The 26,219-nt window shown below is 35.6% G+C and overlaps 1 protein-coding gene across 2 annotated transcripts in view; it reads right to left on the bottom strand.

Annotated features, from left to right (window-relative positions):
* The window catches only part of LOC122840049 (glypican-6-like), a 92,826-nt gene that overhangs the window by 53,832 nt on the left and 12,775 nt on the right, over nucleotides 1-26,219 (bottom strand). For both annotated transcript variants that reach the window (XM_044132169.1, XM_044132170.1), the window contains exon 2: nucleotides 11,257-11,415. In XM_044132169.1, the coding sequence (XP_043988104.1) occupies nucleotides 11,257-11,415 (159 nt within the window). The remainder of the gene's footprint in view (nucleotides 1-11,256; nucleotides 11,416-26,219) is intronic.

Genomic DNA, 26,219 nt, shown 5'->3' with positions numbered 1-26,219 from the left:
TGAGATTTTTATTTGCTTCTAGAACCAGTAGAGCAAAAAAAAAAAAAAAAAAAGTAAAAAAAAAAATTGCAAAAAGTGGATTTTGTGTAATATATTCCATTTAAGTACGGTGGAGATTTTTTGTTTCTCTGGAAAATGGGCCTTGTAGCTTAGCTATCGTGCTTTACATCAGTGACTAACTAAAATGCCAAGACGTTTTGAATTAAAATGTGGTGAATCTTTTTTGTAATGGATAATGGGCTGTCATTGTAATTAAGCAGGATAACGATAGAAAACCTGTGGCCAAATCAACTCAGAGATGGTTAATTTGACACATCAGCCTTCACGGCCATCTCAACTCACAGCTAAAACATATAAAACGCTATGAGGAGAGCTGAAGAAAACAGTATCAGAGGATCCAGGACATAGGCTCTGTCTTTCCTAATAAAAACAACTATGTCATGATCTGCCTGGGACCTAAATGTTTTTCCATTCCATTTAGCAAAACGTTGCAACTTAAATTTTAGCAGCTATGTATAATGTTATTTTGTAGATTTGATTGGCATTCTTTTTTAAAGCTATTAAAAAAGAAGCTTTCAATTCATTTCGACTGATTAAACATACAAAATCCACAGGGGATCAAATTATTTTGTCTATGCAAAATTTTTCAAAAGTTCCTTTATGTGCAAACTCTTCATTTGCAGAGTTCCTCTTCTTGCTGCTTTTATTTGAAGATTCATATTTTCCTCCTGCCTATGATCCTTCCCTCTCCCTCCAAATATGAAAAGAGCTTCCACAAATAGATACAGCTGTTCTCCATATTCATACAGCAAAGCAATACAATGCACCACCATGAAAAAAATCTCTGTTTTTATAGTATCTTATGGGGAGCAGCTTGATGTTTTTTAACACTGACACACTCTGCCTGGCTGTCCATGTCCCTCTGTTCACCTGACAGCATCATAAAACATTTTATAAGAACATCCTTTGTTTCATTAAAAAGACTTAAGGCACACTGAAAAGAGAAAAACGAATTCTTTCTTATCTAACCATTGCCAATGTATATGTGTGAAACAACATGGTTTTGTAATAAAAATGTATCAATTTTCAAAATGTTTCAAAATCAGATGATAGAATAACATACATCCTGTACCTTTAGCATAATGGCCAACAGCCACTTGCAGTTCGCTCACACTGCTCAATAAATCACCATCACCTTTTCATTGTAAAAGTTCTGCCACAGGAATGGTTTAGAAACACTGGAGACTTCCTTCATGTTTATGTAAGTGTTGTCGTCCACTGAGAAAAATCTTGCCAACAGTATAAATTTTACATAATTGATTGTGTGCATGCAACAGTAATGGATGGTGTGGAAGAGAGAAACAGTTGTAAAAAAAAAAAACATGTTGAAAACTACAAATTAACCTTCTTCTGTTGCAGTTTTAATTGAAAAAAAATAATAATTTACGTTGCAACTTCAGACTCCTCCTTTCTTTGGCCTTGGCAAAAGAGACACCACTAAAGTTAGTTAGGTTTTATTTTAAGTATTACCTGGTAGATATTTTAGGCAAAGAAAATGTTGCATTTACATCCATCAGCCAGCGGTGAGTTCATACACATGTAACTCTTTCGCAATCTGGATGCAGAGCGGTGAACATACAAGTGCTTTGGGACACTTGTGCTACTCCTTCTCCTTAAGACGACTAAGAACAAAATGTGCTTCCACTTCAATCTCCAAGTGCCGCAAAACACCAAGAAAATGGCTAGATTTCTTGCTAGTTCATTTTATTGAGAGAGTTGCTGGCAATATCTGATTACTGGCTACATGAAAAGTTAAAGTACTTTATTGGCAACACTGTTCCAACAAAGAATTTAAATGAAAAATTATGTCAAGACAGAACATTCAAGACATACTTCCTTTCTTAAGTCAAAATAAAATTCTTAGACATAGATGAAGAATATGAAACTTAAATCACTCACTTTCATGTCAATGTCCTGGGAAAATGATACTATTTTAAGCTTTCTCTCCACTATGCTGCCGGTAGCACAGCCTGTTGTGAATGTTCAGGCCAGTTAGCATTACAGCAAATAAACGATTTTCCTGTAACAGTAAGGCATTTCTCCGTCTTTAGCACATTGAGCAGCGGTCATGAGGTTGAGTGACAGCGCTAACACTCTCCTCGAGGCTCTGATTGGTTGTTTTTGGTTGGGAATGGTGGATTTCTTCAGATATCAATAGCAGCTCAGTGGAAGAGATTGATCTTTTCAAAGATTTTAGCAAATATGTAAAAAAAAAAAAAAAAGATTATAAAAGTTGCATACTGCAGGTTTAATGTGACATTTAGTCAAACACACAGTTTAATTAATCACTGAGGTATGACATTTATAGTTCTGGAAAAACAGAATTGCTTCATAGCTGCATTAGGTCATCCTGAAATGTTTCCAGTAAAGTGCATTGAGTGAGTGCACTGAAGGCATGTCAGGCCTGGCTCAGGAGGTGAAGTAGGATAGGGCTGCAGAGTGACGTGGCCATGTGGGGGTTGCGTTCAGACTGCAGCAGTGTTTAGGTGGGTGATGAAAATCAGTGATTTTATTATATTCATCATTTTGAATTTGATCACCAAATGTTTAAGTAAAAAAATCTCAATAATGATTTGTACTCCTCCAATAGAAAGTTACCGCCCGTCAAACAAATTAGTGTTGTCAGATGCCCTGTGTTCATCACCAACTTTTTTGTATTAAATAGTATCAGCAGGCCAAAATATTTTTTCCACTTGCTGCTGCTTGTACTGGACTTGTAAGAAGCTGAATTTTAGTGAACAGTTTGATTCAAACGTAGGCGACCAAACAGGATTATTTACATCACGATCGATATAGCCACCATGACTCAAAGTGTCTCATGAATGAGACAAAGTCTGCCAGACAGCTCATGCCATCAATTATGATGTTGCTTTGCTCTTGCTCTTCAATGCACCCCAAAAAATTGATCAAACTTTCCAAATTTGGCAGTCTATTCAAGGTAGAAGCTTGAAGCATCACACTACATGCAAAACCTCCCGTCTGCTGCTCACTACCTGTTAGATTCTTTCCAGTCCCTTCACCACCCCAGCATCCACCCATGAGCTCTATAATTAGAGAGTTTCTAATTCCCTGGCATGGAGTGAAACATGTTCAGTGGGAGGAGATACTCATCACTTCAGGAAAGCAGCATGGACATGAAACAATGAGCTCTGAACCAAGACAACAAACCTGGACTCATTTGAAGTGACAACAATCTCTATTTTTATTGTAATTTCTTGGGTTCGCTGATGAACTACAATACAGTTTGGGTTTTCCCTGCCTGAACTATTTCAGATTATAAACTAAAGGTGAATGCAGATTTACAAAAAAGAAAAACAGTGGAAAAAGACCTTTTGATCAGCATCATTAGGTAGTGGCAGTGCATGGCTACATTTTCTTGTAGGCCTCACCCGATTGACTTCCAAATAAGAAAAATAAAAGTCATCTGGAACACAACTCACAAAAAACCTTTTGCTGTACTCAATTGTTTGTGCCGCCCCGTGATGGAATGGAAATGTGGGTAGAGAGCCACATCGCCCATGAAAAAAAAAGCCACGGATTTGATCAGCCAATACTGCGATAAAGTATTCATCCCCTGATGGGGGGAAATGTCCAACACACATATTTAACGTATACTGTTACTCTGTTACTCTGTCCTCATCTCACACAGTGTTGTAGTATCTGGCCTGATGGTCTGCTCTGTAGTACCTGGTTATTGTAGGTGATATCACACCTGGTCCCTGGCCCCAGTGTGATATCACAAATCACACGGGGGCCCTGTGAACACTAGTAAGAGAGCCTCGTTTTTGTGGCCATATCATGGAAAGATCCTTTGAGTATTTGAACTATGTAACTGCCAGGATTTTAACTGAGTCAGGCTCTTGAGTAGACTAATACATTTTCTACAACTACCACTTTTTCCTTGAAGTGAGAACGTTCTTAAAGCAGTGCAGCAGAGGTAGGTCACATTTCCAACCCCACATGAGAAATGCACATTGCAGCCAATTATCATAATGGTCCAGTCAAAAGTGTAATGGATTTAAAGTGGTCATTATCTCTGAGCAATGCAGGTGAAGAAAAAAAAGACATAACTCTCACATTGGACTAGTTTTATCAAGAGAACAGGAAAAAAAAAAGTGTGAAAAAAAGGTCTTCAGTTCCTGGATGTATGACACCTAATATAAAAAGCTAAGATGAATGAGAATGTATTTATAGTAATTATATAGAAACTTAGATTCCAGCGGCTCCAATATCTGTTTAGCAGGAAACTGATTTATCACATACAATTAGTCTGAAATGAAGTTGATACGTTGTCACAAATAATTATTGTCCACTTCCACATCGTATCAGGTTTAATACGTTTTAAATGACTGCAGAAGTTCCTCTGGGGAGCTGATAAAATTAGCTTACCTTTTGCTACACTTTTGTATATTTCATCACAGGCTCCTTTTGTTTTACATCCAATACAAAAAAAGAACAGCACTCGAATGAACTCAGGTAATATTAAATATGCAGAGTTTCAAACATTATTTGTGCCTTATTGATGAGTTTTACTTAATAGGATCAGTCAGCAGTGCTGGGGGATATGCTAAATGAATAATGGCAGCTTCTGAGAAAAGTTCACTCAAAAATAAATAATTAAATTTAAAATAAATTCAGTGCAGCCATTATTAAATTTAGAAAATAATAATCACTAAATATGAGCCATTTATTCTCAATGTGCATAAGACATTTATGTAAGCTGTCCCTGTTTTGGAGTGATTAGAATGAATAATTATGGCTCATTATGAATAGTCTGACTGAATCTGAAAGCATGAGAAAACAATACATCATCACTGGATTAATTAGCATTCTGTTTGGAAATGTAGCAAAAGGCAAAAAAACTATGTGTAAGGCTTTCATCAATCTTAACACATCAGTAATAAAGATGTTTGACCAAATTAAGACGTAAGAAAAAAAAATAGTGAAATATTGGGCAACAGCATGTTTAATAATCTTGGCATGCCGGGAGCTCATAATATTTCACTGACAAATCTCAGTTTGGCACTGACTTCTAGCTGTGTACACAAGACTGTGCAGAGGTTTTACAGAGCTTTCTTGCTCTCGGTTTCTATGCTCCTATTGATGGATGATTTCTGTGATGGCAAAGATATCAGTAGTCTATTTCAACAGTCTTGAAACAATACTCCCTTTTTGAACTTTTGAGCTACATAATAAAAGTAGAAAGATTTTTATGAATTTGTGGAGAAAAAGTATTTTTGGAAACCGTAATTATAAAGTTAGCCAGATAGAAGAAGGGGGGAAAAAACAAGAAGAGTGATCAGGTTCATTTTCCAGTTTTTTCATTTCAAAATGGCTATTATTTATCTTTATTTATATAGTGTTATGAATTCAATTAAGTAACAAGCTAATTTCAAGGCTTACCACATCAAATAAATAAACCAAGTAACATACAGGACCTTGCAAAGGTGTTATTAACCCTTTAACCTTTTTAGATTTTGTCATTTAACAACAAACTGCTCTGCCTTATATTTGGCTTTTCTGTGACAGAAAGGCACACAGTAGCACAGATAATTGAAGGGAAATAGGTGGTACAATAAGTAACTAAAAAAGCATAGTGTGGTTTTGTCTTCGGTCTCACAAAAAGGACGTTCTAGAAAGTATTATTTTTCTTTTAACTTCACAGTTGTGCACTAATTTGTGTTGATCGATCACATAAAATCCCCAAAACCTGTATTGATGTCTATGGCTGACACAATGAGAAAAAGTTCAAAGGGTATTATGCTTTTGCAAGGCAAACTGAAACCAATCGGATGTTTCCAACAGCAGCGTGGACAAAACCTCCATCTATAAAACCAGGCCTGAATAAGCTACAGAAATTATATGCTGTAGAGTAAACAGCTGTTATTACCAGCAGAACGCTCCGTGTTCTCAGCAGGACTCCAACCAATTGCAAACAGAGTCCGTCACTCTGTAGGTGACAGTTAAAAGCGCAAAGAATAACACACGCAACTTGGTTTTCAGCCCTTTTGAGGTTTCATGAAACAATCTATTGTGCCGCACTTTAAATTCTACATGTCAATCATAAACTGGGTCATCGATTGGCCAGTCCAAAAAGAGCTGCTCTGAGTGGAAGAGAGAATCCTTTTATTTCTCCATTTCCTTCTGTTTATATCTAAGGCAAAACTACCGCCCAGTTACACAGTGGCACTTAAAAGCACAGGCAGTAAGTGCACTAAGGTGGAAGGAAATGTGTGTAAAATGGCTTTACTTTAGAAATGTTAAACATCCTGAAATAATTTGTGGAAAAATCACAATTACTCCTTAAATTACAGATATATCATGTGTATTTATATAAGTTCAACCTTTGGCACTATATTGCAAGTTTTCCTGCCTTCTCTCTCCCCCGTTTCTTGTCTGAACAAAAAAAAAAAGATGTGAAAATGTTTAGCTATTTGTTAAATAAAACAGTATCCTCAGAATCACTTCTAAACAGTTGCATTAGTGAAGCAATTGGACGTCTAAGTAAAATGGTGAAAAGTGAGACTAGCACAATAATTGTATAACCCTCAATTTACACTGCTTGTGTCTCCGCTTCACTCCACCACAGAACGGACTCCAAAGAAAATATATACTCAGTAAAGAGAGGGACAATAAATCAGTATCAACGTATGTCACAATAGACACATGATCAATATCAATAGATAATACATCTGGTAGACTATTCAATATATAGAATATCCACTGAACTCCGATCCAAAACTGCATAACTTTCAGGGAGAGGTATGCAGAGGAAAGGCTTTAACTGCTCTACCTCTCACTGTGAGCAAAGCAAGGTGGGCAGCATCAACTAACTCACTCTTTGGTTACCTAGCAACAACATGTTGAGTAACTTACACCATTTCAGATTTCGCTACCATGCAAAATAACTGCATAAAAAACAAACAACGGTAATGAGTGAAAACTATGGATGAAACAAGAAAGGTCTTAGCAACATTTTAGATATTTAAAACTCAACAAAAACTAAATTTGTTCAAAACACAACCTATATTCATTTATCTATTTGTATATTTATACATGTTGTACCCGGAGCACCTATAAGGGAATTGAAGTAGAGCCGCATCCAGTGTAAGGGGTAACGCTAAAAAAAAAGATAAAAAAAAAAAAGAAAATGTATTCTGATGACCTGCTTGCTTGGAGAGATTGGAGTATTAAGGCCTGTGTGCTAATGCTGGTCAGAACGACATCATCTAACCTGAATATCGACTGAAATTTAGTATTTTGTCTTGTAGTTTATGGCAATAGTGATCATTCCCCCAACTGGTGCAGGGCAAACGTTAATGCAACGTTAATGGGTAGAGTGTCTGTTTTTAGGTCTCTAAGTTCCAGCAGCCACATTTCTCCTGACGTCTTTGAATAGACTACTATATAACTCTCCAGTTTATGAACTCAAACTAAAACTAGAGATTTTACTATCACCATTTTTGTTATGGATTGCAATGTTATTGTAATGCCTTAGCGTGGTGTACCATACATAATGTCATCACTCAGCAGCAACGTCTAGTTCTCAGCTGCCTTGAGCAAGTTTTTCTTTTGTTTTTTTTTCCTCCACATTTCTTGATTTCATTTTGGAAAATGTACACAGCTATTATGAACTTCAAGCTGAACATATTTGAAAAAGAAGGGTTTTAAAACTCTTAGATTTTCTCCTTATATAATTTTGGATTGTATGGGGTCAGAGAGTGGATATCGGTAGTTCAAACACTCACACAGGTACACTGAGCTTTGAATATTTCTAAGTGTGGACGACCTTAAAAGTCCAAATGCATGCTCTCTTTATAATACATGGCTGTCGAACAAGAAATATGTGTGGGCTGCTTAACAACTGCCAAACAACTGTAGACTCATCACAAGTCTGCACAAGGAAATGAACATAAGGACTGTACATTAACTATGCGTAGGTAAAACACCAGAGTCAGGTGCTAAATGGATTAGAAAGGGCATCTAAATCACCCAATACTGAGGTCTTGTTTAGAACTTGGAGCAGCATTAAGAAAAACACAAGAAAATATTATGGTAGAGCAAAAGAGAAACTAACATTGTACTGAATAATCTATTGCTGCAAAGACACATTTCAAACTGATTACATACAGTACCCACAGTGAGATTAAATATTAATCAGGGAAACAACATCTCACACATCCTAAGCAGCTTGTCAGCGTAGACAGACAGTGTCTGGCATAAACTCTGCAGAGGACATCTTTGACTATTGTGACTAAAATATGGAGAGTGGCAGCAAATCCCAAGGGAAAGAAAGATAGCCTGGAGTCATGCATATAAGTGCTGCTGCTGGAAGCACCCCCACCCAAACCCCACCCCTCTCACCCATCATTTCTACTGCAGGGAAATGGTTGGTTTTCACCACTCTTTTTTCAGCAAATAATTTAAATATCCTTTATTTATGCTTACAGGAATCCCTTATTGTTACCTTCCTAAAATACCCGTCAATTTTGACAAAAAACGACTTAGTCCATTATTTTAGAAAGGTGACGATATGCATTTACGAAGTGTAGTATACAGGTAGAACATATAATGTGTAGTTCAATAATTTGTATGAAACTATAGGAGTCTAGACTAAGCAATTATTTCAAGTTTTTCATTTTTTTTCTGTACTGGTGTTACGGCCCCTGGCCTCTTGAGGCTGTGCAGGCTTCCTTTTTTGTTATGCAGGTTCAGCTGTGCCAGAACACCTTCCTGATTGGCTGCCTAGAGGCTACAGGAGAGCAGCCACCCCATTGGATCAGCAAAGCCAATCAGACGTTGATGAGGCCCACCTGCACCATATAAAAGACATTTGAAATCATTCCTCCAGTGGGGCAGCTAGTAGGAAGAGGCTTTGTAAAGCAGTCCCCCAACCTTTTGTGTTTTGCTACTGCTTTGGGGAAATTTTGGAACTCTTGTTTGGTCTGCTAAAGCAGTTTGACCTTGTTTGCTTTTACAAGCTCTAAGCATGTGCTAGGGAGGTTTGGTGCTCCCTTTTGTCTTTTGATTTGGATTGCTTTGAGTTACCTTAGACTGTCTTGTTTGAACTTTTGTAATTTAATTTGCACTGCACATTCTTAAATTTGTTAGTCATTTCCTTCTGTTTCAATTGGGTTAAGTTGTATTGTGTCTTGGTTCTGTGAAACCTCCTTTTTTTTGTAATAAATCACCTTTTTATTTAATCCCTTTTTTCTCTGGATATTTTAATGTTACCACCCCTAGACCTTGGGGGCGTAACAACTTGTGAAACTGTTTTATTGTAAAATACTTACAAATATGGTATTACACAATGTAAGATCTGTAAAATAAATTTTCCCAAAACTGTTAATTTATTAGTTTGTAATCTGAGGTTTCAAATTTTCCTATTTCTCTTTATAGCATCCCACCACTGTGCAGACTGTTGCAGCAAATCCTAATGAACTATAAACAGCCCCAGATAATTACTCTGTCTTTATTTCAGAGGTTGACTGTAGTGTGATAATTAGAGAAGTCTTTGTTAGTTATTTCTTAATAACACTATCAAACATGTTGTGTTTTTAATTTGATTTGATTACATTTATTAATTGGGGAAAATACTCAATATTAAAATAATTGTAATTTAACTTAACTATCGGTGCTAACCATTTTCACTCCAGCAGTTCACCTTTTGCGCCAAAAAGACAACACTGCTCCTTCTTTTTCTAATATAACATTTCAAAGTTCAAGGACACAGGGATTTCTGTACATGATCTCTACAACATTCAGAAATCAGAGTTCTCAATTTTGTCCTTTTCTCTTCTAAATCTATGGGGTTTATCTTTGGAAAATGAGATAGCTTGGAAAGAAGGTTGATCTGGAGTCTAAACCTCTTCTGTACTAATTTGGTCATATGTTTTGGTCCTTAACCAGACAATTGGTTGGCACCAAGATTTGTTTTTCCTGCAGTTCTTAACTTTGAACTTGTGATTAAAAAATATATATTTATGCATTTATCGATTATCCTCAATGATTTTGCATGATGCAAAGATAAATATGGGTCATCATCCAGCCTTGTTTGCCGGTGTATTCATTTTTAAAATGAATATACCTAGACTGTAGGTATGCGCATGTTTAGGGATGATGAAATTGAATTGCAATCCTTTCTTGATGAACGAAGATTAACAAGCAGATTTGCCCTACTTAAATATGTTCTCTTGTATCTTCCTTTTTAAAATGTGGCTAAGTATTATGAACTATATTTATGCCAAATGTAAAACAGGATCTTGTATAATTTGGATTAAACTTTGAAAAGTAAGCTATAACCTCCATACTTTGTTAATAACATTTATTAATATGCAATTTTTTCCTCCCACTGAATAAATGGTCTCAAACCAAAAGTTGGATTATAGAATAAATATAGTGCAAACCCTTTTATGATGTGGAAGGTGTTTGATAGGAATCTTGCACAGTAATAATTACCAATATCATACATTTTACCACCCACATGTGATAATACTGATAATATTCTAAGATTATAAATGACAAGAATTAAAGGGTTCTTTAGCTTTAATACTTCAAAAGTTTTTATTAAAATTAAAAAGATATGTGAGTCAGTCCTTTTGAAAAATAAGAAGAAATCTTTCTGCTGACAGGTGGCTTCCTCTGACAAGAGGTGGCTTCCTCTACCTTTGTCCTTCATGATAAGCTGCAGCTATCAACACAGTCTAATGGTTGCAATATATATATATATATATATATTCCTAAAAATAATTCTTGCGAGAAATAAAAAACAGTGCTAAAATTTTGAGAGATAAAGAGCTATACTTTAAAACTCAGTGTGTTCCAATTCAAAAGAAACTAATTAAACAGATGGTGATTTGAAGAGTGAAATAATGTTTGAGACAAAAAATCATACATTGCACAAAACTCCAAGCAGCCTCAATAACGTAGTCTGTCTCTGTGTGCACGTTGTCAATTCGTTGCACAAGAAACTGTATTTGTTTAATCCAAACAGAAGCATATTAATGAGATTTTCACAACTCCTCTCTTCTGAACGGAAGAAAAAAAACTTCAGACAGCTCTTTACAATTAGGTCTAGCAGTATAAATCCTTTAATTTTTGCTTTCTGTAGCTGAAAGCAAAATGGTGACAGAGTATTTAAATTATTTTCAAAAAATAAATAAATATGAGAAAAGAATTAAAGAATGAAAGACCTACCATCAAATCTTTTATGTCTGGAGACAAATGTGCTTCTCAACGTGTGACTGGTTTCATCAAGCAGATTTTCAAAGTCCAGCTTGCTTTGCTGACCAAACCGGTCTTCCATTTCTTGGGTGCAACAAGTGTGTTCGTAGGTGCAAACACGCAGATCTTCTCCTGCAAAAGGAAAACAAAGCAGAAGTATTTTTATATTACTGCTGAATTGTTAAAAAAATAGTTAACACTTGACCAAGTTGAAGTAAAAGCACAGACTGTCTAAAGTTTCTAGATTACTTTAAAGAAGTGGGGATTAAAAAGAAGGATGTCCTATGTCCATAATTGGGGTGTTCAGTATTTAATCTACGGTAATTTGTTTTTAAAGTAAATTTAATATGAAGCAAATAACTCAGATCTTATATAATGAGCAAACTAGTAGCTCTGGTCCACAATACATTTATTTATGGCTTTCCAGATTCCTTTACAGCATGAGTGAATTTGATTAAATCTGCTTTAATTCAATGTACATAATTAATAAGACACGCTCAGTTAATTACTGTCTCACTGTTGGCTATGAAAATTACATAATCTTTAAGGAATTTTATTCTTGATTGTGGGAAAAGGTCTATGCTTGAGACAAAATAACAGAAGAAATTTTGTAAATATTTTTCAAATCAGAACAAGGTCTGCACATGTTCATTCAAACTTGAATTTTAATGTGATCTAGAAGTTCATTTTTTCATCAACTTTGTGCTGCAAAGGAATAGATTTTGGAACAAAAAGTAAAGCAACACTACCACTGAAAATGTGTTCCTGCACACTGCCAGTCAGGTGGTTTAAAGAAGTCTACTATATGTTCCCAAAAAGAAGGGATTAGAACTCAAAGAAACATTTCCTGGTTCTCAGTCATAAGTTGAAAATAAAGGATCTAAATGTGAGGAAGTTAGCCAGATTTCAAAGAACATCGATTCTTCTTTCCTCTTTAGAGTTTTTGTTATTCCAACGATATTCATTTTGAACAATGCATGGATAACAATGAAGGGTGCAGAATTCAGTGCTCAACTTCATCAGGATGGGTTACTTTTATAATGATGTGACTATTGTGAAACGTGGTCACAGCTCGTTCCAATCAAAATAAAACAGCAGGTTTTGAAAGAGCAAATGCAAAAGAGCCAATAGGGAAATACAAAAATATTAATTGCTAATTTCTCTAACAAGTATGGGGTTTCACAAACTTTTTACTTTCTCTAAGCAAGTATTGAAACATTAATTGGAAGGAGAAATTAAATGTATTTTTAGTCAGAGACAGTGAATGAAGTCTGACATTTTGCAAAATAAACTGATTTGTACAATGAAATAAGAGAATTAAAATAATGTAGTGACATGAAAGCAAATGAAATGAAATGCTGATGTTTATTATTAACTTTTGCTCCTGATGAAACAGATGAAATATTCTTTTAAAATATTCTCCCATTGTACATAATTGATGTAACTGTGGAAGTACTCAAGCTAATGAAAACTGTATGACCCTTATAATTTCATTTTCGTCAGAGGCCAATAAAAGAAGACACAGATAATCCAAACTCCGCCTGACAAAATTCATTTTAAAACTGTAGATGATTTTAGAAATGGCATGTGGTGTCTCGTACTCGGTGACCTCAGTGTGCAGCTAAACAATATCAGCTGATGCATGCACTCTTTTCGGTTCCATCTCATGATCATCATGACAGAAATACTTCTAATTTCATCATATCACAAATCATGTGATGGCACACCGTGGAGTGATCCTTTCACTTCTGAAATCTAACTCTGTTACAACACAGTTTGTGCCTAAGGTTAAGGCAGACCTACATGATTGAGGGCACACTATTTTTAGCAATTAGTATTACACAAAGCAGAATTTCTATTCCATATTCATGAAGCCAAAACAAAATAACAGAACATTTTTTCTAAACCTCATTTACAAACTGTAATATGGCAATGTGAGGGGGATGTTTGTGTGAATAAATGTGTGAACAGTGCAATGAGGAAAGGCGTGAGACTTGATGGCAAAAGGGATTTGCATAAAATTAAAGCCGGCCAGTTCAGCTGACTACTGCATGGTCTATAAAATAATACTGAATCTTCACAGAAAACTTTATGTAATGTGCTGCTCAGTTGTCATGGTTGTGTATCACTGCCATATAGCCTTTATGGTAAGTATATAAAATATGCAGCCTTCTTTTAGAATGGCTTTTGGCTGAACAATGAGCAGAAAATATATTTTCAATACAGCAAACACTAAAAAATAAGTACAAGACCATATAATATTTTTAAGACAGAAAGCCTAAAATATTGAAGATATGAAACATAAATAAATCACAGTGTGCCTAATTTAAGTTTTTTGTTGAAGTTTTACAATATACTTTTTTCTGAAAGGAAAAAAAAGGCTTTTGAGTCAAGATCATGAAGAAAGACAGCACTGCTATGTGACGTTCCATCTGTGGCAATCCTTGAGCCATGTGACTCTGTGTCAATGTAGACATATACTGGATTGTTACCTTTAAAATAAATTATTATTTTTCTACAAATTGTCATTTATTGTCAACAGAAAGAGTAAAGAGTGAACAGTTTTGGTACAAAAAAACAGATTTTATGCAGGAAAAATTAGACATTTTTGTGGAACACATGTGAGGAAGATGGATTCCCATAAAAAACATGTCTCTGTTCAGATAGATTTTTGCCCCAAGATTATGAAATAATGGTAAGTGTTTCAAAGTGTAACAGACAGAGATATATCTGAGCTCATGCTCTGACTAATACAAATATCCCAGCAGCAAAAAGTCAGACCAAAGTGGGGAATGAGGCTGTTATGTGTGAGCATAATGTTTAACAGGAAAGAAAATGCCTGCTAATATAGAAGTTTTTACCTTTTACATCTTCTCTGCCTTAACAAAATGTCTGCATGTGTTCACAGCTAGCATAAAACCAATACTTTTTCTCTCAAAACAATTGCTAAGTTTTTCTCAATGTGTCTGACCCAAAAGAACCAGCTGAAGTCTGGTTGAATATTAGTGTGTTGACTTTGCTTCTATTCAAAACTACTGTGTAGTGCAGGAGTTTTCAAACCCAGTCGTCATATATGTAAAGTAGAATATTTCTTGATAGCCGTCTTAGAAAGTGAATCTCATAAATAATATAGATTCATCATACATGAGGTGATATATTCCAAGCCATTGTTTCTTGTAATTTTATATTGAGTATGGCTTTACAGATGATGAAAACCCACAATTCAGTGTCTCAGAAAATTAGAATGCTGTGGATAAGGTCATTAATGGAAACTTGTGGTGTCACATCCTAATCAGCTAATTAACTCCAAATATCTGCAAAGGTTTCCTGACCCTTTAAACAGTCTCTCTCTCTGGGTCAGTAGGCTACACAATCATGGGGAAGACTGCTGACTTGACAGATGTCCAGAAGACAACCATTGACATCCTTCACAAGCGGCGAGCCACAAAAGGTCATTGCTAAGATGTTGGTTGTTCACAGAGCTCTGTATCCAAGCATATTAATAGAAAAGTGAGTGGATAAAAGAAGTGTGATAGGAAAAGATGCACCAGCTACAGGCAGAACAACAACAGATTTGGGAGAATTGTGCCGCAAAATCCATTCAAGAATTTGGTAGAGCTTCACAAGGATTGAGCAGACGTTGGAGTCTGTGGAACAAGAGCCAACACACACAGAAGAATACTAGACATGTACTGCAAATGTCACATTCCTCTGAAATACACAGCCATTGCAGCCATCTACCAGGACTTTCTAGAGCATTTCATGCTTCCCTTTGTTAACAAGCTGCAATCAGATGCTGATTTTATTTCTCTGCAGATGCACTTGTTCTATACACATCTCCCTGAATCTGTATCAATCGATTATCATCTGTTATGTGAAACAAAAAAACAACAAAAAAAATGAATACACCGTATAACTAAGTGAATAGGCTCACAGGATGTAATTACTTTTGAAGATAATCTTAAGACTCATTAAAATTTCAGAAAGATTTTTATTATTATTTCTGGTAAAACCTCCTTAAGACAAAAATGAATTAAATATTTCTCAAGGAAGGATATACCTCCAGATTTCACCCTAACATAGCTGGAGGGTCCAAAAGTACAAGGCGTCAGATACTCAGAGATAAGGTCAATGCGAAGTAACATATAACACTAAAAACACTTAATATGACTCATAAGGTAAAGCATCAAGATCAGACAGGAAACTCCAGTGACTGTCACTGGATGTGGCAGATGTAAGGTTTGGTGGAGGTTCATTGGTGGCTCATGTGAGGTTAAAGAAGGAAATTAGTACAGACAGCTGTTCTTAAGGATGACCTAGTTAGAATAGCTGGATGATCTCACCTCAAAAAAGGGACAGAAAATCATCTTAAATACCTGCTGCTGCAGATAAAGAAGAGTGTTGCTTTTAATAACCAATAGGCAGTTTCTGTTTTGTTATGTAGCTCTGCTCATGTTCATTTTTTTAGGTTCACTGAGATTTGAATTGACTCAGAGCATTGAGCTTGTTCTTTCTGAAAATGAATCCTGGAAAATGTAGTTTGCATTAAATGGCAATGCATGATGTAGATGTTGACTTATTGGTACAGTTCAACAAAGCAAATTAATTTATTTCATTTTAGCGGAAGATATTTCATACCACTGGAGCAAACAGAGAGAGTGATATTGGACTATTTGTTTCTACACAATTTCTCTGCATCATGCAGAGCTAGGTTCTTTCTTATGCTTTCTTCCAGCCTTATAGAGTATCATCTCAATGCTCCTCCTCCAACTGTTGCTATATACAGTCACTGATGAGATATATTCTACACAACAAGCACATAACAAGGTTATTCCAATAAACATGCTTTCAATTTAATTAGTAAGGACTAATTCTTACTAAAATAAAATATAGGATTTTCAATAGTTTTGCTCAAATCTCTCCTCATACACAAAATAATGAACAATTGTTGGAAATAACATTTTTATAAGTACAATATTCAGTTATATCAAATACAAATATTTGTTGCTTTTCTGTTGGAAGGCATTTAAATGACGTTAATATCTACTGAGGCAATCACACACCGCTCCATGTTGAACATCCTGCTTGGCTGACAGGCTGAAAAATTGAAATTATCTAAATACATCAAGCGAAGTTCAAATATTACTGCAGCTTTCTAACAGATTTGTTGCCAAAAAGGAGCAAGAACAAATCTCACTAGTGCACTCTTTCTGTTGAGTTTGGTCTCTTCAAGGGAATGTCAGGAAGAGTAAAAAAAAAAAAAAAAGTCTACCTTGACAACAACTCCATGTACTCCAGCAGTCTCAACAGAGCAAAACATTACTTAAAAATAAGCCTGTCATACATCAACATATGGGAAGAAGCTTTCAAGGGACTTCAGCACTCAGCAAAGTGCCCCGACCTTCCAGACAAGGTTAAAACAGCACTGTAGCCTCGAAGATAATCCATCTACTGAAGCACAGAACACACATTGGTAACGGCCAATACGGTTCACAGAGCTAACTGAATACAAATACTTGCATTGATGTCATCTACAGTTTTAAAGGCAATTTTCTTTGCCCAAGTAGAACCGATATGGTAACATTTTTCCCAAGTTATTACTTTTAGCCCTCTAAACCAGCTTAAGTCATTCAGTTAATAGGCTGCAACACTAAAAAGGCCCAAAGCAGCTTTTACAAAGGGTACAATGAGCAGTGCACTCAGCTCAAAACTTTTTTATATCAGCTTGTTTTACAATGAGAGAAATTATCTGCTTTGAGTTGAGTTAATAGCAGCAGCAAGTTGAGAGTGAGAGCTGTACATTTTGTATCAAATTTGAAATAAACTTAAGTTGATGTGCAGCGCTATCAAAGCTAATTGATATGCACATTGACACATAAAAGATTTGATCTGTTGAGTCAAGTTTATTTGTGTAGCGCATTTCAGAAACAAGGCAGCTCAACGTGCTTTACATCTTAAAACATTATGCAGTCACCAGCTGTGAAACAGACAATAAACATTACATTTTGTCATATGCCGTCATCAAAATCATCAAGCAGATAACCCAACTCTGAAGAGGTGGGTTTTAGCCTCGATTTAACACCGTTTCATCTGTTTGCAGTTTTTCATCACACCCCGAATAAATATATTGTGATTTTTTTTTACAGCTTTCACTACAAGTTGTTTCTTTTTTCCTCCCCTCCAAGGGGTCTTTTTGTGGTCTCTAGTGTCCCTTATATGAAAGTAGGCTGACAGGAAGGGGGGAAGGAGAGGGGGAAAGACATGCGGCAAATGTCGCCAAGTCCGGGAATCAAACCCGCGAGGACTCAAGGCCTCCAAACGTGGGTCGCGCCACCACAGCACGGCCCTGGTTTTAATATCTTAAAAGTAATCGTGCGACTCTTCTCATCATGCCAACTGTGACAATCTTTCAGGGGCGTTGACAGCAAGTTGTCAAATTGCATTACATATTTCAGAATCCAAGGCAATAATATTCTTACCAAGTCTAAAGTGGACATGGGGGAAATCACTGGGCATGTGGATCCCCCAAAAAAGCATGAACTGTCTTACCCAAAAGCCTGCCATCATTCTCTTTGCTGCTGATTTTGTCTTCCTACTCCTATTCAGTGAAATCAATATTAGAGCTTTCCTCCTTAATTTGACCGATGGGTTCCTCAATAGTCTCTGCAACTGGAGAAACTAGCAGAAATGCGGCACCCAGAGATGTTGTCGTCAATCTCCAGTCAATAATTCTGTAATTTTCATAATTCCTCATTGGGATCTAAAAACTGAATTAGTAACTTTGATTACAAGTTTATTTCAGTAACACAATTCACTTGGTTAAACACATACAGATTGGTTACACACAGACTATATGAAGCCTTTATTTCTGTTAATTATGGTGACGATTACAATGATTTTCCTATAGTTAATGATAGCAACACTTGAAATCAGAATAAATAAACCACTTTTAATTCAGAAATGCAAGACTAACAAAAAGTATGTTTAATACCAGTTTAAAGGTTATTTTGAAAAAAGTTCTTTTGATACATCATAATAACCTCATCAGAACGCATATTTAAATTTATTTTAGTCCTTCTGTATAAGGAGGAACACAATCCTGCACTCTACTAGAGAAACTATCTTAATATTTTTGTTATGAAAGTAGATTTTATTAGTTGCCCAATGATAGAATTATGGCCTAACTTTAAACTTTTGTGTTTCTTTAATTTATGTCTTTTCATTCAAAGAGGGGGGAAAAAAACTCGACAATCCAGTGAGGCTGGAAAGGGTTTTCAAACACCATTATCAAAACAAAATGTTTTTCTTGATAAATTGTCTACATTTATCAGCAAAACCAAGAATAGTAGCTGAAGGGAGTTCCAACTAATGGTCTCATCTCAAAGCTGGCCTTTGGCAAGTCATTCAATATCAAAAGGACAGTAAGGCTGAAACAATGGGCCCAACATTCATTGTCTATTTGTCCATGACTAACAGAGCAGAGCAATGTTTCCCTTTGCTCTGATCAATGTGTTTAACATTCATACTGAGAAGCAGATCCTACTTCTATTAACATATTAATACCAAAGCAGCAGCAGATTTAATGCATACTAATGTTTTACCCCTTTTCCTACAACAGAGCAAAGCTATAAAAATGTATTTATTATTTTAATTTTAATGAAACACGGGTATTCATGCTCTCAGGCATTCATTAAAACCTATGTAAAATGTCATAAAACTCTGTCATCGCGTCCTGTCACTTTTACATCTTAAACAGTTCAACTGACGTCAGCCATCTTATTACCAATGATCTTATTACCAGTGCTACGGGAACCCTAAAAGAAGATTTCAGTGTATTTTTTCCTACTAAAATTGGCTTTCTTTCAGTGATATAGAATGGATCTGGTTGTCATGTTAAGTGGTAAAGGTTAAAATGACACTACACAATGACTTTAGCTCGATAGAATTACCTGCTATTCAGCAGATATACATAAATACATATCAACCAAAAGGCAGTAGCTCCCCCATGAATGGATCGGCATAAACATTTCTATGTATATTTACTATTCATATATGTTTCAAAAGAAAAATCTAATTGCTTTGATTTAAAGTAGACCAGAGTTGTCACAGGACGAGAAAGATGTAGATCATTCACAAGTTTTTTGGCAATGTAAAAAGCTGAAATGTTATTGGGCTTTTGTTTGCAAAGGTTTGAAAGAAATACTAGGATATGAGCTACCCAAAAGAGGTGAAGTTTTATATTTGTTTTATTTATTAGAAAGCAACATTCCAAATAAAGACCAGCCATCATGTGGAAAAGGGGTAAGGTAGGCTCCCAACCTTTTTATTTCCAAAATCTATTTATACTTTAACTAGAGGGTTAGGGTAAAGGCAGTATAATACTGCTATAGTTAACAGCTTACCATTAACATGCAAACAGAATTGGGCTACAACACACCCAATTATACAGAGATATCTACACAAGTCAAAATTGCCATACTATGGTAACAGCCAGAAACAGGTACAGAATACCTAAATATATGTAAATGTGTCAGAAAACCTTTTAGAACATGTGCTTTGCTATTCTGATTTTCCTGATGTATCTACAATGAAAAGGTGGGACATTCAGAAATCCTACTGCATATGATTTAATCACATATAATTCAACTGCATTTTTTTAACATTTAAAGGAAGCAATACCAATATTTGTTTTTGTTGATTACTGAATCAAAATGTTCATTTTCAAAACATCTCTCAAGGTACTAACCCAAGCTACTTCATAAGCTACCTGGGTTTGTTTTTGAAGTTCTTTGCTGCGTAAAATTAAAGATCTTTATGTGTACCTCATGACATTGTGACAGGGCTGTACTGTGTAAATAATCTTGTGACTCAAGTTGATTCACAGTGTCCTGTGCATAAACTAGCAAAGGTAGGCCACCTCTCTGAATTATTCCTCAGAGTGCATGGCCGAAGAGACTCACAGCATATGGTCTCTGCCATCTGCTGTGTCCCTTGGTCCTCCCTGACAAGCCTTTTATGGAGTCACAGTTGAAGCCACTCTCAGCCCTTATGAGATCAATGTTGGGGGTATGAGTCCAGCTTTCCTCTTCTTTCCAAGATCAATTTACAAGAATATAAAACTTTGAATTTATTTGCTTTTGTTTAACTTCAAAGTTGTGAATTCAATGTTATAGCTCAGTATTTCTTTCAAATATTTCCAGTCCATAGGTGATTTCTATCACCCATTCCATTTTAGTAGGAAGCCTCTGGTTGCTAAGTGAATAGCTGTAAGCAACCTTTCTGCTGATGATGAGCCAGAAATGTGCTGTGCCACAACTCTCTTCCTGATATCTTGGCTGATTTCTTTTGATCTTCCCATTGTGTCAAACAAGAAGGGAATGTGTTTCCGGTTTCAGGTATGACATCCACAGGTGTGATTCTAATTAACTCAAATGTGATACTTGACCTATAGAAGTTTCTGGAAGGAAACCCAAAAGGTTTGACCCAAGTCAAATTTTAAAAGACAGTTATCCCTGATACTAACCAAATGTATGTAAACTTTTCAATTTGAGGAATGTTCCAAAAAAAATTCTATAAAAAAACCAAAAAAAAAAATCTTCTCACCAAATTCTCTGGCTTTTAACAAATAGAAATTATTTTGGTAATTCTAACTAACTAAAAGCAAGAAAAGCTTGGTCTGATGTATGTAAATACTTGATTTCAACTGTATATAGGCCGCCTTGCTCGCAGACATCTTTTTCAGCTCTACTTACAAAATTTCTATGGGATTGAGAGCAGGTCTTTATAATGACTTTTTCCAAAACTTTTACTTTGTTGTTCTGAGTACTCCTTGTAACTAATTCTGTGTTATGTTTAAGGGTTATTGGAAGAAGCCATCAATGGTGTCTTACTTGGGCTAAGGAGAAAAGGTGAAGGGAAGATGAGAGACACCAGACCCAACAAGGCAGATGACCTGAAGGCAGCTATCAAAGCAACCTACGCTTCCTTTACACCTACACAATGCCACGGGACATTGATGCAGAAATTCATGTAAGAGGAGGCCCAACCAAGTATTAGGTGCATAGAAATGTACATACGTTTCAGTACATGCTTAAAATTTCTGTTTCTGATTGGTTTAATGTAGTGTACTAATTTTCTGAGACAATGAATTTAGATTTTTTTTTTTTTTTTTACTTTTAACTGGAAAGTCAAGTCAAGTCAAAGGGAGGTAAAACATTGCTTGGAGCCAAAACTGTTTTTACATGCAGGTATAAGCCAAACACACTTAATCAGACTGGATGATGGGTTTGAGTGTTTAGACTTCTTTAAACTACTTCATTCAGTGGTGGAGAAAACATGGGGGCACTGGGCGGCTCAACATGCATCATGTGCAGAGGCTATCGTCCTCGACGCGGTTGTCCTCGTTTCAATTCCCTGTTTTATGATTTTCACTACATGTCTTACACTTTTCTCCCCACCTCATTTCCTGTCAATTTGCTGTTGAATAAAGTGCCAAAAAATCTAAAAACCAAGAAAAGCATTTGCAATTTTGCATGAGTAAACTTAAGAGCAGGAAATATGACGGAACTGGGCTAAAATAAGATGCAAATTGAATAGATAGGTCAAGAAAATCCCAACTGCAAATTGATAATAAGTAAAAAATAAAAAAACAAATCATAGAGAATAAGTAAACCTAGAGAGATAAAAGGCATATTTTATTATTACTGCAATATTTTCCTTTTAGGTCACACAATTGCCTGATAATCTTTTTTCCCATAAATATGCAATTAAAAAGTTTTAAATTAACTCAACAATCATATGACTGACTATAGTTACTTAAAGCTCAGAATTAAAAACACTGAATACACAAACAAACACTGGAAAATATGCTGTTACAAGCAAATTAATTCCCACCTGCTATTGCTTAAGGGGTTAGGATCAATAGACTATCTGTAAGGGAGTGTTCAAAGACATGAAGAGAATGTTTAATGAATTTAGCTTAAAAGCATGTTGGTGAATTCTGCACAAATAAATGAAGATGCAACATCCTTTCTGGCATTATGATCATGTCATGTGGAAATTATATAGGGCTCATTAGATCTGAGCCTAGACAGACTAAAACTTGTTTGTTTCCCCATGGTATTAAAACCAAATGAAATCTAGAGCTAAAGGTTGTAAAGTTACAACAAAAGCAGAAACAAGCACATTTCTAAGGTGGCACACAGAACGTATTGTAATTCTGAGGCTATTAGTTGAATGCTGATGTAAACTAATTTTATATTCAGTTAAACAGCCAAGTCATTCACAGCAGTAATTTGAGTGCAGAATGTGTGCACTGTGTCATCGCCTTTTCTCTGGGGTTTGCTGGTACAATCCCATTAACTGATGGATAATCAAGAGGACAAGAACACCACATTTAAAATGAAACAACAACACAAAAGAATGACTTTCAACGGCACGACAGTCTCGGGCATTAAATAGCATTCAAAGCATTTCCTTTTCTCATGGAAATTTGATCAGTTGCTATTAGGTGTGAATTGTTGCATTGATGCAAATGTAATGCAGCATTCATTCTGCAGAAAGCAAGAATCAAAACTAAGGTTTTACAGGGAAAAAGTCAAATTAACAAAAATTGTACAAAAAATTAAAGTGTGTCCCTATCGAATCTCCAGTGATTGAGACATAGATGCTTGTCCATGGTAAATGTTTGCTAAAACAAAGAAAATAAAAAAATTATTTAAAAGTTTTTATTTCCTCTGAGGTAAAAAAAACACAAACATGAATTCAAGTCAAAATCAAGTCGCGGGGTGGGGGAGCTCTGTGAGGCAGAAGCTCTGATGGAAACTGCAGCTCCAAGGAGGAGCTTTGTGGGAAAAAAGCACCTAAACCCTTCATTTGGTAGAGCAAGCGTTTGGGTGCCCCCGAATGACTGGCATGGACACTCAAGCATTTCTCAAACATGGATGAAATAATTAAAGCAACACTAAGGGAAAAACATTACGACATGATATAAAGTTCAAAAAAGTTGATTTTACATAATACATCCTTTAAAAGGGTTAATAGAGTTTGAATTCCAGGGACTTATTTAGACCTGACAGCACCACACCAAAAGCGACTGTTGACCACAATGCTCCTTAGCATGGATGCTGTTACTAGGGGATGAAGAATCAAAGATAGCTTCTTCCAGTGTCAGGGAAAAGTTTAAAAATGAAGTCAGAGAAAGTACAACGATGTAAGAAGTTATTTAATAGTAAACTACATCTACCCTAAGTTCAGGCTTGTCTACCTGTGATTTAGAATGGGGGAGAATGAGAGAAAGCCTTTCAACAGGGAACAAAGTTGTTCTATGTTCTTTTGACCAACACCATCTGTCATAAAACATGCAGCAATATGTTGTTGGTTGTTGGCAGCCTTTTGAAAATCACAAAACAGTATGTTGATTTTGTATTGCTAACCATGTTAGTCTTTAATACATGATTAAAAATGACGATGTTTCTGTTTAAGATAGCAAAACAGTTTTTCGCAGCAACAGCTCTCACACAGTACTGGGGCATTGCCTTTCCTCTTACCATTAATAATTAAAGATTTCTTTACAGCAGGAAAGCTACACTAAGTATTCTCAGTGTTGTTCCTCTATGTACTTATTTTAGTTCTCAGAAATTGCATATATTACAACAAGTAAAGATGGACTGGCATGAAGACCGATGAATGACACAATTGTGTGCTTACCTATTGATACAATGCATGAAAGAGTTTTTGTTCATTCAAGTATTTAACATACAGAATTTTCACATTTACAAGGCCAAACTGTGCAAAAATATTTGGTAAAGCCTTTTTTTTTTTGCTTTGTTATTGTGCTAACACAAACAATAGATGGAGGCTGCATTGCTGACATCTGTGCCTCTAGTCTTATGGTGTATTAACAGTATCTATTCTCCACATTGACTAATGTCTCCAGAGGGGTTTTCTTCCCGAATAGCCAAGTTCCTTCTTGAAATTAGCACTTGCCTCAATCAGAATTAAATGCATGTATTCTTATCACATTTTGAGGCATGTCAGAATTCATAATGAAAATCCTGTTCATGTTTTATATAAGTGGGAGGAGAACATTTCAATGAGTAGATGTCCTTGGGTGAATGAGGACATATTCAAGAGGAAAGAGAGTCTCACTGATAAGAAAACGTCTACAATAAAAGAAGCAAAGTGCGACGGTATGACAGTATTTTTTTTTATCCTCCAGAGATTCTGCATAAAGAGGAAAAAAAACAGAGACAAGAATAAAAATTTTTGGAATAGCATATGCTCCTAGCAAATGCACCATAATTTTTCATCTATGAACATATATCATAACAATACACCTCCTTGCTACAAGGATAAAAATGCAGTAAAACAGCACAAACACAGTGCTGATTGAACAATAGGGTGTTTTTATGCAGAGGCATTTTAAAAGTGTCAGTTCCAGCATAGAAAAATGCATAAAAATACAGAGAGTGCAGACAACATATTAAAAAAGATTTGAAGACAGTTTTTTTTAGTAAATACACTGGTGCATATAAAAGTATTCATAACCTTTGGACATCTTTTTTTATTTTTTATTTTGTCAAGTTTTGATCATAAAGTTCAATGTGTTTTATCTGAGTTTTACGTGACACAAAGATACTGACACAAAATAGCACACACCTGTGAAGCAGAAGAAAAAATGATACATGGTTTTGCATATTTTCAAAGAAAAACATGTCAAGTCCTTGTGCATTTGTATTCAGCCGCCTTTCACTGCAATTACAGCCCTAAGCCTTTAGGATGTCTCCACCAACTTTGCACATCTAGGGAATAATTTTTTAGCCCATTCTCGATTACAAAATAGCTGAAAAGGCTGATCTAAAGAAATAGGACTTAATCTAATAAATTACCTTGTAGCTCTATCTATGTGTTTATGGTGACTTTGGAAATATAAGGTGAATCTTTGCACAACTCGTACAATTTTTGTAACCTCTAACAGGTGCCTGAGATGTGGTTCTGTGAAGTTCTTCCATAGTTAATCAAATCTCGCAGCTGCTTTTGTTGTTGCTGCTCCTCTGACCTGGTCTGTCAGTTTAGGTGGAGACCAGCGTCTTGGTAGGCTGTAGTTGAGCCACACTCTCTCCACAGCTTAGGATATTATTTTAAAACATTAAACTGACTTAAACTTCTCCACCATTTTATCGCTGCTCTGTCTGATGTGCTCCCTGGTATCTGGGATGCTGTTTTTTCACGAAGGTTCTTGAACAAACGTCTGGTGGACTGATTAGGTCACCTCAGAAAGCAGCTGGTCAAACAAGATTATGTGAGTGGTGTGATAGGGGGTGTTATATAGATGCACATCCTACTTTTCAGATTTGAATTAGAAAAATGTAATCTATTTTATAATTATATACCACTATGTTGTTGGTTATCATCAAGAAATGTCAAAACCCATAAGTGAAAATGAAAAAAGAGAAAACCTTGTTTCATATGTTTATGTTTTTAAACATGAATCTTTCTAGAGGTGTCTCTGAAGTTCATTTAATAAATAAAAAGTCTGCATAGAGAAGAATCAATTTAAGCATTTTTAGTTTTTAATTATCTTCTTAGATATTACCTAACTAGTTTTTCAATTAAAAGTAAACTTGTGTTCTTTTAAGTTAATGAGAATTTACATCACATGTTTGTCATCCACACAGTACTAAAAGGTTAAAATTTGACTTTGAGCAGGTGCCTTCGGAAAATGGAAACATGAATTTTATCAAACTCCGGCATTTGAAAAATGCTTACTGAAATAAGAACCCAAAAAGCCTAAATCAGGGACTGTAGCAGGTAGAAAATATGCTAAACCCTCAATTTACTATTGACAGGAACATAAATATACAACCACCACATATACTGCATTTGACATTGAGGGTAATAGTGATAAAATATTTATATGCTTTATTTGCCCTTGT

The sequence above is a fragment of the Gambusia affinis genome, linkage group LG11 (genome assembly GCF_019740435.1).
Source record: "Gambusia affinis linkage group LG11, SWU_Gaff_1.0, whole genome shotgun sequence".
Taxonomy (NCBI): Eukaryota; Metazoa; Chordata; class Actinopteri; order Cyprinodontiformes; family Poeciliidae; genus Gambusia; species Gambusia affinis.
This window is presented reverse-complemented; position numbering and strand designations above follow the sequence as displayed.